This window comes from Sciurus vulgaris (assembly GCF_902686455.1).
Source record: "Sciurus vulgaris genome assembly, chromosome: 1".
NCBI lineage: Eukaryota > Metazoa > Chordata > Mammalia > Rodentia > Sciuridae > Sciurus > Sciurus vulgaris.
This window is the reverse complement of record NC_136461.1, coordinates 333,645-350,702: the sequence shown is the minus strand read 5'-3', so window position 1 is coordinate 350,702 and position 17,058 is coordinate 333,645. Positions and strand designations below refer to the sequence as shown.

The 17,058-nt window shown below is 62.7% G+C and overlaps 1 protein-coding gene across 1 annotated transcript; it reads left to right on the top strand.

Annotated features, from left to right (window-relative positions):
• The first annotated feature begins 3,489 nt into the window (after positions 1-3,489).
• RNF223 (ring finger protein 223) lies at positions 3,490-7,062 on the top strand. The gene is made up of 2 exons (XM_079137855.1): positions 3,490-4,918; positions 6,158-7,062. Exon 2 carries the CDS (start codon positions 6,167-6,169, stop codon positions 6,893-6,895), a length of 729 nt encoding a protein of 242 aa, XP_078993981.1. The 5' UTR covers positions 3,490-4,918; positions 6,158-6,166; the 3' UTR covers positions 6,896-7,062.
• Positions 7,063-17,058: the final 9,996 nt, after the last annotated feature.

The following is a 17,058-nucleotide window of genomic DNA, read 5'->3' as shown; positions in this document are numbered from 1 at the left end:
ACCCAAGGCTTCTTAGGACCCAAGATGGGAAGATGTGGGCATCTCTTCCAGGCTGTTCTAGAGAACGGCCAGGCCTGGCAAGGGGCACACAGACAGGGCCAAGGAGACCTGGTAGGGCATTGCCAGACCCCATTCACACCCCCAGAGACCCCAGGATGAGGCTACAAATAGCATTCTGGGGGCCAAACTCACCCTTGGGGAAACCCCTGTGTCCTGGCCCCTTGAGCCCAGTGCAACAGTCCCTCCTCAAGCCCGTGGCCAGTGGCTCTTTGGAGGGGCTGGTGGGCATAGAGGCATTTGCTGACTGGCAGCAGGACTGACTGAGGAGCTGAGCTGGAGCACGGCAGCCACTGCCCCTTCCCTGGGCACTGAGTGCCCAGAGGAGGGCAAAGCCCCCAGCACTTGGAATGCCAGGAGTCCTGGCCCTGCCCCAGCCCCTCTGCACAGACCGTGACCGGGGGCTGTGTCCTCATACTGCTGCCACCCGGCCTCAGGAAGGCCCAGCTGAGGCCCCTCCACCTGAGAAGTGCGTGGGAACAAGGCTCCCACCAGGCTCACCCCCATCCTTTTGTTCTGGGGACCAGGGATCCTGCCCTGGAGGCAGTGTGGGGAGCAGCAGGGACCTCAGGAGGGAGCCCGGCCTCTGCACCTCTCTGCACCCAGGACCAGGCCATCCTGAGGCACCTGCAGGGGGCAGGTGCTCTGGCCAGATGGAGGGACCTCAAAGTGATTTCTTCATTTCGGGTGTTTTTTTTTTGTAAGTTTGTTGTTTTTTAGTTGTAGTTGGACACAATACCTTTATTTTTATGTGGTGCTGAGGATCGAACCCAGGGCCTCGCATACCAGGCAGGGGCTCACCCCTGAGCCCCAGCCTCAGCCACACATGATTTCTGGTGGAAGGCAGGAAGGGACACCGGGGGCATCTCCCTCCCTGGTCACCTGGAGCAGCCCTGCCCAGGGCCTTCTTGTGCTCTCCGGGCCTCGCCCTCTCCTCTGCCCCATGCCCTGCACATTCTTCCCTGCAACCCCCATCCCCTTACCTGCTCACCCAGTGTTCACTGGGCAGCACGGGGAGGGGTGCCCAGACTGACCGAGGAAGGATCAGCTGGGCAAGAACTCAGCAGGCAGACCGGAGAGCGACATCAGGGTGGCGGGTGCACAGCCAGCTGGGGCCTAGGCTCTGAACCCCAGAGGAGTGGGCACCAGACAGGCCCAGCAGATGGGGGTTCTGAGCAGGTACCGTCAAGTGGCCTTTGGGGACTGCACTTGCACTTCAGGGTACAAAAAGGACAAGGCTGGCCAGGCCTCCTGCCCAGAGCGTTGGGGACCAGGCCTCAGGCCAGCCCCAGAAGGTGGGGGAAAGTAGACCCTAGTACACCTCCCACCCCAGAGCCTACCTGCCCTTGCCAGCTTCTGCCTCTGTCCATGCACCTGGGCCTGCAGGAAAGCACCGCAGCCCTGGAGCCAGCAGAGCCCACTGTTTGCATGTGGGACAGCCTCAGGGAGGGTGGGCAGCCAGTGGAGTGCCCAGCACCCGGTGGGCCCTGGCTTGGAAAGCCTCCCCACTCGGTCCCAAGCAGCATGTCAGGAATGGGCGGCCAGCCTCACCCACGGCCCTGGAAGTAGAAGAGCCCTGGACGGTGGGCCTCGGTGCTCCTGGGTTCAGCTGCTCGAGGACAGCTCCTGTGTCCACCATCCACATCAGGATGGGGAAGAATGAGCGAGAGTCTTGGCCAGGGAGCCCCCCAGGGTGCGAGTAGATGAGAGGAGACAGAAGGAATGAAGTAGGCCTGTGTGCGACACGTACCCACGCGCCTCCTGCTGCTTACTCAGCCTGTCGGGGTGCCGGTGCACACGTCCCACCCTGGCTAGTTCGCCTTCTCCTGATGGGGGACTGGAGCCCCCACCCACTGCCCTGCACACAGCCCACCAAGGCCCCTCGCTGCTGACTGGGAGCCTCCTAGGACCTAACCTCCTGGTCAGCTCTGGGTGGGGCGCCCCCAGGCCTGGGCAGGGAAGATGGGGGCTCTGGCCCCACTTCCTGAAGTGAGGCCTGGCACATTCCTTGGTGCTCGATGTCACACTCGCCTCTGGGCACTGACTGTCCCCTGAGGACCCTGGTGACCTCAGTTGCAATATTCACAGGAGCCTGCTTCCTGGAGGGCATGTGATGTTGAGTCACCTGGCTCACAGGACTGGCTCCAGTGGCCCCACAGCAGTGCCCCCAGGAGTTCCCATCCCCGCATAAGCCTGGACCCTCAGGGAGCCAACCCCTTTCCAGTCACCACCTCCTTCTGGTCCCCACCTCCTCCCTGGGACCCCAACCTCCTCCCTGGGACCTCACCACCTCTCTGGTCTCCCACCTCCTCCCTGGAACCCCAGCCTCCTCCCTGGGACCTCACCTCCTCTCTGGTCTCCCACCTCCTCCCTGGAACCCCAACCTCCTCTCTGGACCTCACCTCCTCTCTGGTCTCCCACCTCCTCCCTGGGACCCCACCTCCTCTCTGGTCTCCTACCTCCTCCCTGGGACCCCACCCCGTTCTGGTCTCCCACCTTCTCCCTGGGACCCCAACCTCCTCCCTGGGACCTCACCACCTCTCTGGTCTCCCACCTCCTCCCTGGAACCCCAACCTCCTCCCTGGGACCTCACCTCCTCTCTGGTCTCCCACCTCCTCCCTGGAACCCCAACCTCCTCTCTGGACCTCACCTCCTCTCTGGTCTCCCACCTCCTCCCTGGTCTCCCACCTCCTCCCTGGGACCCCACCTCCTCTCTGGTCTCCTACCTCCTCCCTGGGACCCCACCCCGTTCTGGTCTCCCACCTTCTCCCTGGGACCCCAACCTCCTCCCTGGGACCTCACCACCTCTCTGGTCTCCCACCTCCTCCCTGGAACCCCAACCTCCTCCCTGGGACCTCACCTCCTCTCTGGTCTCCCACCTCCTCCCTGGGACCCCACCTCCACTCTGGGACCTCAACCTCCTCCCTGGGACCCCACCTCCTCTCTGGTCTCCTCCCTCCTCCCTGGGACCCCCACCTCTTCTCTGGTCTCCCACCTCCTCCCTGGAACCCCAACCTCCTCTCTGGTCTCCCACCTCCTCCCTGGTCTCCCACCTCCTCCCTAGGACCTCACCTTCTCCCTGGGACCCCTCCTCTCTGGGACCCCACCTCTTCTCTGGTCTCCTCCCTCCTCCCTGGGACCCCACCTCCTCTCTGGTCTCCTCCCTCCTCCCTGGGACCCCACCTCCTCTCTGGTCTCCCACCTCCTCTCTGGGACCTCACCTTCTCCCTGGAACCCCTCCTCTCTGGGACCCCACCTCCTCTCTAGTCTCCTACCTGCCCCCTGGACCCCACCTCCTTCCTGGGACCCCCCTCCTCTCTGGCCCTGAGGTTTCTCTTTGCTCATGGAGTAGGTGGGGAAGCTTGGGTCTCTTCCTGAGCTCAGATTCCCGTCCTCTGATAGGGTGTCACCCCCAGCTCTCCCTCCGGCCCTGGGGGTCTTGCCCTTTAGAACCAGGACTCTTGGGAGCAATACTGCCAAGGCTTCCGAGGCCCAGTCCACTGAGGTGGTCAGCGATGCCTGCAGGTGAGTGGCCCCTGAGGAGCAGGGGCATCCCTCCCGCAGGATGGGGCCCTTTCACAGTGTACCCTCTCCACAGGCCCGTACGTGGGCTCCCACCTCAGGACCTGAGCTCCTGCTAGTAGCAGGGTCCACCTCGCCAGTTCAGGATCACTGGTGAACTGACCACTGTGCTTGGCAAGAAGGCAGGGAAGCCTCAGGGCAGGGAGGAGAGCCTGACCACAACCCAAGGGGGTGGGGAGGGGCCGACATCCATTGGAGGGAGCCAAGGCTGGTCAGCTGGAGGGGGAGGGCAGTACGCTTCAGCTCACAGTGAGCCCTCTGGCGAGCGGGCAAGGGCGCTGTCTGTCACTGCCACTCTGCTTGACCCATCCCACTCTGTTGCAGTCCCCTCACCCTCCACCCTGGCCTCAGCCCCAGGCGCACACTGGCACCAGCCCTGGCCTTTGCCCTGTGGTTAGCTAGGGCCCCATGCTGACTGGCCAAAGCCAGGAAATCTTCTGGGTTCCCCTGCTGGACACGGGGCTCCCTCAGCCCCAGGTTCCCCCCACAGTATACAGTGGGGGGCTCCTGATAGGTGCTTGCCCACAAGCTATTGTGACCAGCCTGGTCACTAACGTCCTTGCCCTGACCCCATTCTCAAGGTTGCTGCTCAGGCCCTGCTTGGCCTTGACCTCTCACCCCACTCCTGGACCCCAACACAGGAGGCTGGACTGGGGTGGGACACTTGTCAGCAGCTGAAGAGCACTAAGTGTGAGGCTCCTAGGGACAGGTGCGAGTGGGTGGGGCTTTGAGGAGCAGGTGGCAGCCGGGGTGCCAGGCGGCTACAACTGGGAGGTGTTCGCGGGTTCCGTGGAGGGCCCTGCCTTGGGTCACCCAGAGGCCATAGGAGCAGGACCTGGAAGAGAGTGGACAGATCTGCTTCTGCACCCACCTCAGTCCAGACCCCCAGGCCCAGCACCTCTGACCCCCATGTGGCTGTGCCTGTCCTGCCAGGTAAAGAGGGAGGCCAGCCAATCCTGAAGCCCGGGCCACACCCCCAGCCACCCTGGAGGTATAAAGGCACCTGCCCACAGCTCACGCCTGAGAACTCACACCACCTGCTGGGACGAGCACACGCATCACCCACTCCTGACAGCTGAGGCGTGCCTGCCAGTGCCGCAGGACAGCTGCCGGACATTGGCCCCAGGAAGAGCAGCTGCCAGGTGGAGCAGAGGCCAGGCCAGGACTGGAGGAGAGCTGCTGGCCAGGACTGCTGGAGCTGGGGAGCCCAGAGGCTCTGAACCCCACTGTGGTTGGTGGAGAAGACCATGTCCAGGAGCCGCTGACCCCGGGCTGCCAGGTAAGGCCGCTTGGCCGGTCCTCACCCTTCACCTGAACAGGCCCAGGCAGAGCACCTCTGTGAGTGTTGTCTTGGTGCCAAGGAGCCAGTTCTGTGGGAGAAGGGGAGGGGAGGGCAGTTTTGAGGTCCTCTAGGCCCTGCCAGGGCCACTGCTGTCCCTGAGATGTGGTGACATCACATGCCAGGATCCTGGGGCCCTCGTGACATCATAGTGATGTCAGGTGACTCACAGGATCACAGTGACAATTTAGCAACACCTGCACCACCCACCTACCCCTGGGACTGGCCAGGAAGCCTAGGTCAGGTCCAGGAAGGCTAGGGGCCACCTCTGGTGAGGCCTCCTGGGATCGGCCTTTGAGGTGAAAGGCACTGCCTCTTTCCTGTCCTCCAGGCAGGACCTGTGGCTGGGGAGGGTAGCAGGCAGGGTGAAGCAGGCCTCCGGGGCAGGCCTCTGATCAGCAGGGTCTCTTGGGCCCATCAGGGAAGTGGAGATGACCATGGAAGAGAACGGCCATGGATCCTTTGACATCCTACTTCCTCTTCAAAGGGCAGCTGGGACCTGACATTCAGGGCACAGAGAGGGTGGCTGAAGCCTGTCGCACCCCAGCTTCCTGGTCATGGCTGGTCATTGGTACAAGACCCTCGTCACCAGCCAGACAAGTGGGCCCCAAAAGGTCCAGGGTGCAGCTAGGAAAGCCCTTCCTCAGGAGCTCAGGCCTTCCCTGTCTTCCCACCAGACGCTCAGCGGCCCTCATACCCAGAGACCCCAAAGCCACTCACATGGCCGCCTACAACTCCCGCACGTGCCCGCCAACCCAGGCTCCCCCTGCACGCAGGTTCACATCATTCAGCTGACCACAGGCAGCACACAAGGCCCAGGCCCATCCTGCAGGCTCCGGGTGGGGTTGACCACCAGGGCCCCTCCCTCAAAGCTGGGGTGTTGCAGGAACTGCAGAGACCAAGGGCAGGAGGCGTCCACTGAGCTGCGAGATGCACACGTGGCTTCCCTCCCAGCACCCCTCTGGCCCACCCAGCCTGGGAACCACTGGACACCCAGCCCTGTGACTCGTGGGCGAGGGCAGGTGGCAGCTTGGGTGGAAGAGCCCAGGGGGAACAGAAACTTTGGAGGTGCCTGCAGGGGGACAGTGTCCTCCCTGGAATCTGGGGGCTGGTAATGGGCAAGGCTGACCTTATAGGATGGGGACAACAGGAGCCACTCACAGGGTCTCTGTTCCGCAGCCCAGCGCCATGTCGACAGGCCAGCAGGGATGGCGCTCGGTGGTGCCAGCCCCCTGCCGGCGCGGTTCCACAGCCTCGACGCCCAGGTCGCCCAGCACGCCTGGCTCAGAGAAGGTGGCCTCCCCGCTGGAGTGCTCCATCTGCTTCTCGGGTTACGACAACGTCTTCAAGACCCCCAAGGAACTGTCCTGCACCCACGTCTTCTGCCTGGAGTGCCTGGCCCGGCTGGCGGCTGCCCAGCCCACAGGCTCCGGCAGTGAGGCCGTGCCTTGCCCATTCTGCCGGAAGCCCACAGCCGTGCCCGCCGCTGGGGCCCCTGCACTGCGTACCAGCCACCAGCTGCAGGCCAGGATGCCCGCACACCTGCAGCGAGAGGAGCCGGTGTGGCTGGAGGGCACCAAGCTGTGCTGCCGCCCGCTGTCGGCCACGCCCGGCCGTGAGGCACCCAGCTTTGTGTGTGTGGACGTGGGCCTGAGCAAGCCCGCTGAACCTGCCCCACCTGCGCCTGCCCCCGACCAGGCCCCACGATGGAGCCGCCTGGCCCGCTGCTGGACACGCTGCAGGGACTGGCGGCGCCTGGCCTTGGTCTCCATCCTGCTGCTGGTGCTGTTCTGTCTGGTGCTCTGGCCTGTGCAGTGTGCGCTCAAGACTGGGAACCTGCGCTGCCTCCCCCCACGGCCCACGGCCTCCAGCACTGCCGCCGCCGCCTTCTCCCTCGAGCCCCTGGCCAACAGCTAGGGTCACCCGCCTGTGGCCAGGCCATCCCAGCCCCGTGGGCAGGTCCTTGACCCACTGGGGTCAGGCACACAGCAGCTGCTGGGGATTAGTCCCTTAGGACCCTACTGAGGTCCCCATGGGATGGACAAAATGTGCCCAAAGGCTCTGCAGGCCCCAGACACTACCCCTGCCCCTGTCACACAGGTGATGGACGGGGCCTAGGCGTTGCTGGCCAGCCCCCGGCCCTCCTGCACACTCTGCAGCACATGGAGGGCTCGCTGTCCCTGGTGCCGGTTCACCAGCTTTCCCAGGGTGCTCTCCAGGCAGCGCTGGCCCCCCGGTTGGGGGGTCAATGCAGAGGCAGGGCAGCCCCTGTGCCCAGGCCATTGCGGAAACTGCCCAGATGTCCCTCCTGCGCTTGCTAATGGTACATTTTTAAATAAACTGTTTTGTATCCATGTTTGCAGGATGTCTGACCCTGTGCGTCTTCCCTGAGCCAGCTCTCCCTCCAGGAAGCCCCGGTCCACCCAGCCTAGCCTCTGTCCCAGTTCCCCACTGGATCATGGGTGGGACTGAGGTCTAGGGCCCAGTCCCAGTACCTGAGGCTCCCCTAGGGAAATAGGGTGAGTCCTGGGGCACCTGGGTGCACCTGGGCATCAGGGGGAAGCCTCAGGCTGGCCCAGAGCCCAGGGGCTCTAAGGAGGCTTCTCTTCCCCATCTCCCACCATGGCCAACCCTGCACCCCCCCAGCCCCACCAGGAGAGCTGTTTAGAGTCACAGAACCCAGGACCCCTGTGGGAACCAAGTGTCCTGAAGCAGAGGTGGTGGCAAGCAGTGGTGGCCTGCAGACCGGACTTGAGTCCCTCTGGCAGGTCCTCAGCCCTCCTGAGCCAGCCTGCCTGCTGGAGCTGATCCATGAGCCTCGTGGGGGCTGGGCATCCTGCCACCTCACCCCACCCAGCTCTGCCATGGCCGCAGGAATCCTGTACCACAAGGTGAGCGAGACCAGGAGGGCCCAGGCCTGTTCCAGCTTGGGCAGTTCTCAGTCTGACTCTGAGTCTGATGGGAGCAGAGAGCCCAGGGAGACCTGGGGAAATCTGGGTCCAGCCGTGGGGACCACACACACCCCTGGCCCAGACGCAGCAGAGACAGAACTAAAAACAGCATTACTGACGGTGCCAGGAAGCCACGGGTAGCTGGGAGGAGGGAGGGTGCCTCCACGGACACAGGCCAGATGCCACACCCTGTCACCCAGTCATGCGCACGTGGTGCCACACCCCACCCCCGGCAGAGCGGGCACGTGAGGCTGTGCCAGTGACCCCATGAGCAGACTCTCATTCCACAGGCCTTACTCCACGGGCCAGGCGGTGACGGGGCTGGCCTGGCACCCTGGGGTGGCAGGGCACACAGGTAAGCGGGACACTAAACTGGTGGTTGCGGTCAGGTCATGCATGGACTGTCCCTGTTGCTCACACAGGCCAACATGGGGTGGCTGGACTTGAGGCACACGCAGGTCCACACGTGCTCACGGTCAGCTCTGCAGTCCTCACAAGGCCAAGGACATTGGGATCTCCAAGCCGTCCTATGACTTGAGTCCAGGCCTGGCATGCAAGTCTGAGGGGCAGACTCCAGGCCCCCGCCAGCACTCGCCTACCTCAGGCTCTGAGCAGTCCTCTGAGGGTTCAGGGCTTCTAGCCCACCCCAGGGCACAGGCGGGACAGGGCGGCATGGGTGGAGGGTGCAGAGCCCCAGCACCCGGGCTCTGCCCAGTGCCAGGAGACTGGTTCTGAAGGAGGTTCTCCGCACCAGCCAGGGACAGACCCCCGCACCCTCGCCCTGCAAGCACACGCGTGTGGGCAGTCCCAGGGCCCTTCGCCTGCCTCTGCCCCAGTGTCCTCAGCTTCCTGTCCCAGTCAGGAGGAGTCGTTTCCCTGACCAGTGGAAGAAGCAAGCCCGGGCCCCCACAGAACAGGTAGGACTCAGGGTCCCTACCTGGCCTTGCTCCACCTTTCAGGTGGTCATGGCAGTGACATGCGTGTTCTCCTGGTGCACCAGGGCCCAGCAGGCAGCTGCCATGGTCGGCAGGCAGCCCCGTGTGGCACTGTACTCTGCCCACTCCCAAGCCTAGCTTCTCTAGGTTGCTCTGAAAGGGGTGAATGTCACAACTGAAGTTTGAGAGGATAGACCTAAGTTTATGCAAGGGTGCAAAAGAGCCCAGGTAGCTCAGGGTTCCTCAGGCTGACGGCCAGGGGAGGGCTCAGGAGCCACGCTCAGTCCACCTTGCTCCGATGACCCTGCCAGGGTTCACACTCTGCCCTCCATCCCTTGGACCCGGCTCTTCCTGGACCTCCCAGCAAGGGCTCTGGCTCCTAAGATGGAGCTGGAGTGACCAGGCAGATGCGGTTTGGGATGTCCTGTGTCCAGTCAGGCCTCATGGGCAGGACGTCACACGCCTGCTCCCTCCCACACACGCTGATGTAGGTGACTGATGCAGTTGGCTGCGGGCTTGCTGGCGTGCATGTCATGCAGGGTAACACTGGTGTTTTTGGCTGGGAAGGGAAAGAGGCCACGCAGGTCTCCTGGGGAGGTGGGAAGCTCAAAGGGCACCATCCTGCCTCTTCGCCTGCTGACCCTGTGGTGAGAGGAAGTGGGCAAGACCGGGGCCTGGGTGTGCAAGAGGGTGCCACATCTGATGGCAGCCTCCCCCGGTGCCCCTGCCCAGTGGTCCCTGTGTGCCTGTGACAGTGGAGCCCTGCCTAGGGAGGGGTGTCCTTGCAGCAGTTCTGGGGCTGTGCTCTGCCCTCTGTCCCTCCCTGGGGCTACAGGAACCGGCATGCCTGCTGCTGCAGCGTCTGGGAGAACCCAGGCTTCGGCCGCGGCCCTGTCCCTCTGCAGAGCCCTCGATGCCCACCACCCAACCCTCTGCCCTCAGGCCCCCACCCCAGCCCCGGAGGATGGGGTCTGAGGTAGGCAGTGGGCAGGGACCACCTCCACTCCCCCCAGAACCCGCCTGGTCTTCCCACGGGCACCGGAGGCCTGGCACGTGCATGCAACTCCCCATGCTCTTGGCACTGAGTCTTGAGGCCTTGAGGGCTGCCGGGCAGAGGCCGAGCTGAGCTCAGCAGAGCCCCCAGCACCCTTCACCAAGGTGGCACCTGCCTGCCCAGGACCCGCACCCTCATCCCGGAGAGGATGCTGGGGCCGTGTGCGAGGGACCTTGTGGAGCCCTCCTTCCTCTTTGCCATTCAGATCCCAGGGCAGTTGCAGGAAGCCTCACCCCTCCCCTCTGTCCTGCAGGACTCATGCTGGCATCCTGGGCTTCAGCCGCAGGGTGGCCTGGACCTCCACCTAAGGGCTCTTCCTGCCATGGCCACCAGGTCTCCCAGGCGTGGAACGGCTCCCCACCTCCCACACATATTTCCCATCTGTCTGGGGGTGGCAGTGAAGCCCACCCTTCCTAGTTGCACCCCACCCGTGCCGCCTCCCTCCTGGAAGCAGATCACGATCTGGGGATGCGTGGCTGGCAGTTGGTACCCTGTGGCTTGTTGGACTCCTGAGTCAGGGCTGTGAGCATGCAGTCCCCAGGGAAGCTGCCCGATGCCCCCTCTCCATCAGCAGCTTGTCAGCCTCCTTACTAGACAGGTGCCCGTGGTACCACCAGGCCCAGGGGCGAAATATAGGTGAGGGTGGAAGCCACGGCCTGGCAGAGACCCATATGAAGCTAACACATCAGAGACAGACATGGAGACTGAGACAGACGTGCATCAGACCTCAGGCCCAGGCAGCCCTGGGACTATAGCCCAGCCAACCCCTCTGACCCCCTCCTCCCCAGGAGTGCCGGGAGGCAAGACAGTGTGCTGAGCAGGGTGCAGGGTGGCCACCAGGTGGCAGTCTTGCCCTCAGCCAGAAGGGGCAGAGAGGCCTCCCAGATCAGCTGGCACTGGTGCCTTGGACCTGGGGGGCACCCATGGGCCCTGGAGACGGGGTGGGGGGGGCGTGGCAGGGCTGTAGAAACCCTTAGTTTGGATGCCACTGCACCTGGGTGACCAGGGGCAGCATCGCGGAGAGCCCACGCTCAGCAGACTCACGCTTCCATACACTTGCAAACCCAGCCAGCCACGGCTCACTGCTCTGCTGACGTGGGGTCCTGGCGGCCCAGTGGGTGGGGAGCCCCACTGGGGCCCTGCTGTGATCATGAAGCAGTCCCCACGCTGGCTTGTGCAGACACCCTGGCTCAGCCAGCCCGGCCAACTTCTCCACTCCCTACGCTGCAGGAAACACTGGTGGAGACGCAGCCAGCAGCACTTGGAGAGAACTCCAAACTGGGGTCCAGCGGAAAACAGAACTCCAAGTTCTGAGCCCCGAGCCCGTTTCTCACAGCATCCGTAGGTTGTCTGACGTCATCTTGGACCCATCCTATCGTTGGGGCTTTTTCCTCTTTTTTAAAAGCCTTCCTAACCTCTGCGGCTGAAGGCCTGTGCAGCATCTCTAACAGGGCTGCTCACAGAACACAGGCAGCTCTTCCATTTCAGGAGGGAGTAGTCAGACTCTCGGGGCAGTTACTGACAAGCCAGAAGGTGGGGCCGTGGTCATTCAGGCCTCCTGGAGAAAGGCAGGGAGCGAGGGCACTGACCCTTCCCGGGCGCTGGGCTCTTCCCATGTATTTTGGTGATCTCACTTCACAGCCAGGCCGGATGCTGCCATCACACACAGGTTCTGGGCCCTGATGGGGCCACCTCCTCATGCTGCCTGGAAGGGCAGGGGCAAGGGCAGTGACGGGGGTGGCCGGGCTCCCACTACCCCCACCCCCATCACCACCTGCAGCTTCCAGGACAGTCCCTGGGCTTTTCCTGCACTGAGGTCCTGGCCCCCTGCCGGAAGCAGTCAGGCAGGGCTGGGACCCTCCCCTCCGCAGCTCCTGTCCAGTCAGTGTCCCCGCCTCCTCCCACCCCCTGGCCAGGACCAGCTTTGGGACCCCAAGCCCGAGTTCCTTGACCTGGAGCCAAGGCTGGGCAGCCCACCACTAATGGTCTTAGCCAGGAGCTCCCTAACCAGACTCAGGTCCCTGTCCATCCACTGTGAGCGTGGGTCAGTGTCCCAGGTGCCACCTACAGCTGGGGAGCTCTAGGAAATACATTTTCTTTCTGAAGTGAGCCTGCTGCCTCAGGCTTAGGAGGGAACGAGTCCCCAGTTGTCACTCCTCCTCATAGACCCATCCCTCCCAGTTCAGGCAGACATGGGTCCAGCTGTCCACTCTGCTGGTCACAACTCCTCTCCTGTCCCTTCTCCCCACACAATGCCCAGGAGCTGGAGAGCAAAACCCAGCCCCCAGAGGGCAGGCAGAGGGACCAGCATTGCCTCACCTTCCTGAGCCCACCCCATCAGCCTGGTTAAGTGTCCCTCATACCCAGAGGCATAGCAGCTGCCCCACAGAGCCCAGTTTCCCTCAGCTACTGACCACTGCCCTCTGGGAGGGTCTGAGGGTGTTCAGAGCCCTTGCTGGCTGGGCACACCCACCTGACAGCGTGAAGCCCCAGGCTTTTCTTGCTGGACCTCCACAGGAAGCTCCTGTGCCGGCCTTGAGACCGAAGCAGCGTCTCTGCCTTCACCCAACTGGTTTGGGGTGAGACCACCTGGAATAGGGACAGCAAGTTGGAGGCTGCAGACCAGTCCTGCCCCAACCTCTGCTTCATCTCTGCAGGTAATGCCACGGATGCCGATGGGCCTCCCTGGGCTCCGAGCTTGTGATGGGCCATGACCAGGAAGGAGGCAGGGACAGGGTGAGTGAGGCATCCCGCCCAGCACATCTGCAGGGAAGCCATCAGAAGCATCCTTCCACAGACTCCCCGAGCAAGAGCACAGCCCCATCCACCGGCCCCTTGGACTTGGAGGACTTCACTTCCTGGCGGTAGGAAGGAAGCTTTGCCCCAGCTCTGGGATGTGTCCACCCTGACTGATACAGGTCCAGCAGCTGCTGTGCCCTTCTGCCCTGCCCTGGCGTGTGTGCCCAGGGCTCAGCCCTCACGTATTAGCCTGCTGAATGTCTCCTACTCAAGAATTAAGCTCCACAGCGCTGTTCTGTGTGCTGCTGTGTCCCAAGGCTGAAAGTGCCTGGGATCAGAAAATAAACATATCTGAATTAAGAGGTGAATGATCATCAATGTTTATAGCAGCACAACTCACAACAGCTGAATTATGAAATTGGCCCAGATGCCTGTCAATAGACGGATGAATTAAGAAATTGTGAGATACACACACACACACACCATGAAGTTCTACTTAGTCATAAAAAAGAATGAAATTATGTCATTTGCCAGTAAATGGATGGAAATGGAGAATATTACACTAAGTGAAATTAACTAAACTCGGAAACTCAAAGGTTGAATGTTTTCTCTCATATATGGAGGCTAGAGTAAAATAAAGGAAAGGGGGAGGGAAGGAGAGGATAACACAAAGGACCAAATACAAATTAGTAGGCAGAGGAAGGAAGTCCAGTAGCGAAGAGGAAGGAGAGGGCAGGAGGATGGGAGGGGAAGGGGGATCGGGAACTGAGGTTGAATTCCGTGCATGGATGGTCTTGTGTAACTGTGAGGGCAGGAGAAGGAGAAGACATCAGTGACTGGCAGTGGCAGGCGGCTGGACGGCAGAGGGCCGCAGGGATGACGGACGGAAAGCCCTGCAGCTGGCAGAAGCCGTTGAGAAGGCCGGAGGGCCCTGCGGAGGCGCCCCGCCTGGGCGCCACTGACAGCAGGGCCAGCAGGATGGAGGAAGGAGGAGCCGGGCTCCGGGATGGACCCCCTCCCTGAGCAGACCTGCCTGCCCACCCCAGTCCTGCCTCCCTGGGACGTCCCCTTCTGCAGCCCCAGCTGCAGGAGGACGGGCCTGAGGAGACCCTGACCTTCTCTCGGGTGACAGTCCCAGTCTCCCCACAAGGGCAGGGTTCCTGGGCCTGGGGTCAACGGTGTCCCGTGGCTGCCTCAGAAAGTGCACAACTGGCACCCACACCTGGGCCTCTCAAAAGCAAAAGTGACGGCAGCACTGACCTTGTGAGCTGGCCCCACAGAAAGGCTCCAGGACACGCGCTGCCCCCAACAGATGGCGCAGGGCCCTGACACACCCAGGGCCCCACGGGCAGCGGCAAGGCTGGCCTCCTCCTGCCTCTGCAGTTCCATAGTGGACCCCCAACAAAGCACCTCCAGCCCTGTGGCCTGTTAGGGAACCCTGACCTGTGCATAAAGTGGGAGGACCATGCCCGCCCACCCACCATGGACTGCAGAGATGGGAGTCCTGCCCTCCTCAGGGCGGCTGTAGAGGCCTCCCTCCCTCCCTCCCTCCCTCCTTCCTTCCTTCCTTCCTTCCTTCTTTCTGTACAGGGGCTTGAACTCAGGGATACTCAACCACTGAGCCACACCTCCAGCCCTATTTTGTATTTTATTTAGAGACAGGGTCTCACTGAGTTGCTTAGTGCCTCACCATTGCCGAGGCTGGCTTTGAACTCACGATCCTCCTACCTCAGCCTCCCAAGCCACTGGGATCACAGGTGTGCACCACTGTGCCCGACTATACAGATCTTTCTATGAGGAAATCGGATCATGGTTTCCCATCTCCCTGAGGGAGGAGCCCAAACTCCCACCAACGGCAGTAGGCCTAGACATCCCAGGCCTCTGCTCCCCTCTGGACAGGACTCCTGGAAAGGGGTGAAGACTTGGTCAGAGCCTGGTCCACTGAACGTGAACCACCAGGAGAATCCACCAGGAGAGCAAAGGCAGGGAGGCCTCTTCTGCAGACCCTCTGGTCATGCTCTCCCTCCAGAGTGTCCTTGGGCTTGCTCCATAGCCCTACTGGGATCTCCTTCCAGGCTCCTCCCAGCTCCGGCCCCAGGTCCTGCCTCTTCCCCAGGAGTCCACACTTCCCTTCCCTCCCTCCTCCTGGGGCCCTGCCCATGCGCTGTGTGCTCTGCCCCTCACTGTGGGGCCCCAGCTGACCACGTGCCACTAATCCTCCAGCCCCAGCTCTGCACAGAGCTACAAGCTCACAGAACCTCCACATCTCCATGTGGAAAGACAGCGCAGCCGTCCCAAGCAGGACTCGGCTCCTGATAATGCACTAGACCTGTTCTCCACCTCCCCTCTCAGTCAAGAGTGCCACGGGATGCCCACTGCCTGGCCTCAACCCAGCACTGACCCATCAGCACCCTCTGGCCTCAACTTCGCAACGTGTCCAGTCACTCACTTTCCCCACCTGGGGCCCAGAGCCCAGCCACTGCCCGACTCCTGACCCCACAGCCAAGCCACAGCAGATGGCTGGGTTCTCAGGACATCAGCGGAACCTGCTTACTGATGGTCCTTGGCCTCTAGGGCTGTTGGGAAGCACCCAGAGTCCTGCAAAGCAGCCCCTCAGCCAGCGGGCCTGCCCCATGGGTATGGGCAGCCAGGTGGCCCGAGAGGCCCGCCCGCGGCCCCTGTGCCTCCGGGACCACCCCCTCTGCAAGTACCGGGAGCATGTGGCGTGTGTGGGAAACAGATGGCCTGCACACTTCGTGCTGACCTGCGGCCCCGCGTCTTCCCAGTCGTCAGCCCACGGCAGGCAGCTCTGTTCTGACCCAGATGGCCAAGGCCCACACCTGGTTCAAAGGGATCAAGAGCTCAGCGGGTGGTTCCGGGCCGTCCAGCAGGGAGCACATTCCTGTGCCACCCTCCCCATGGAAGAAGGGTTCCTGGGCTTAGTTTGGGCTTGGTGCCTGACCTCCCTCCCACGCTGGCAGACCTGGGGTGATTCCTACCAAGGGGGCCGGTGGGTGGGTACCAAGGAGGACTTTCTGCAGGAGGAGATGCCATATGGTGACCTCTGCAGCCAGTCCAGGACTGCAGGCAAGGCACCAGGAGAAAGGCAGGGGGAGGCCCCACATGCCCGCCGGCACCTATACTGCAGAGGGGCTGACCAGAGGAGCCTTCCTGCCCCACTTGGGCTGCCCAATGCCGAACCACATCCTGCACCCAGGTGCCCTCCAAGAGCTCCACAGCCGGGGCCTCCAGCCCAGATGGGCAACAGCAGAGTGTGGAGATGGGCCCTTGCTGCTTCTTCTGGGGACTCTCGCTCCTACTTTTAGTTCCCCGTCCTCCCACCCGGCTGCCACGAGTCGATCAGGTGGAAACCTCCAGCGGGGCCTCCTGGCTCCTGCGGCTCCCTCCAGTATCCCCATCACCCCCAGGCTGGCTCAGGGTCTGGTTGTGGAGTGGGTGCCCAGCAGGCCAGGGGGCAGAGGCCAGCAGGAGAGGAGGGAGGGAGGCCACAGGTGCCACCTCTCAGCCTTCTCACCCTCGGTGCTGCTCAGGGGCTGGCCAACTCCATGGTGCGGCACAGGCTCAGCTCTAACCCGGCAACACCAGGCCTGCCGAGGGGCCCGGAGCAGAGCCCAGTGCTGCTCAGGAGCCCAAGGACAGTCAATAACACTCAAGAGGCCAGCCCGAACCCAGACTGGCCGTGGTGGGTCCGGATCCTTTCACAGCCTTGGCCTTGATGTCCCTCATGGGTGTAGACGCTGGGACGTTTCCCTCTAAGAATATGGGTCAGGGGACACACCCCAGCTCATTAACACACCTGCATACACCACACAGGGGCCCAGACAGGCCTGCCCATGATTGTGGGGGACATAGGCCAGCATAAGTGTTCCAGGCCAGAGCTCCAGGGATGAGGGTCAGTTCCTGGCTCGAACCTGGAGGTCTTTATCCCAACCCTGCCCTGGCCCCAGCCATTCCTGATCTCAGACAAATCCAGCCAGGATCTGTCCTGACTACATAGCACAAAGTGAACCGAGATGTGCTTCCTCTTCAGCCACTGGTAGGAGGGGATCTCATGGAGGTGTGGCAGACTTGTCCTCATGGGGTGCAGACCCTCCCAGATTCCAGTATAGACACAGAACCAGGCCTGTCCCAGTTCTTCCTTGCTGTGCTGAGCCGGGGGTAAGTGGTTCCTGTTGACCCACAAATGGTAGGGTGGGAGCCGGCAGGGGGCGGGCTTGGCTCTGCGATTTGGTGGGGCCTGCCAGGCTTGAGAGGAATGTGAGCAGGGGCCCAGGCCCGGAGGAGGGCAAGTCCAGATGGTCATCACAAGGTGGGGTGGGGGGAGGCAGGTGGCGCAGAGGCCAACCTGGGTTACAGCGGATGGGACTGACACGGCTTCTG

Excerpts from the sequence above, each read along its gene's own strand:
- RNF223 (XM_079137855.1), top strand. The coding sequence starts at position 6,167 with ATGTCGACAGGCCAGCAGGGATGGCGCTCGGTGGTGCCAGCCCCCTGC.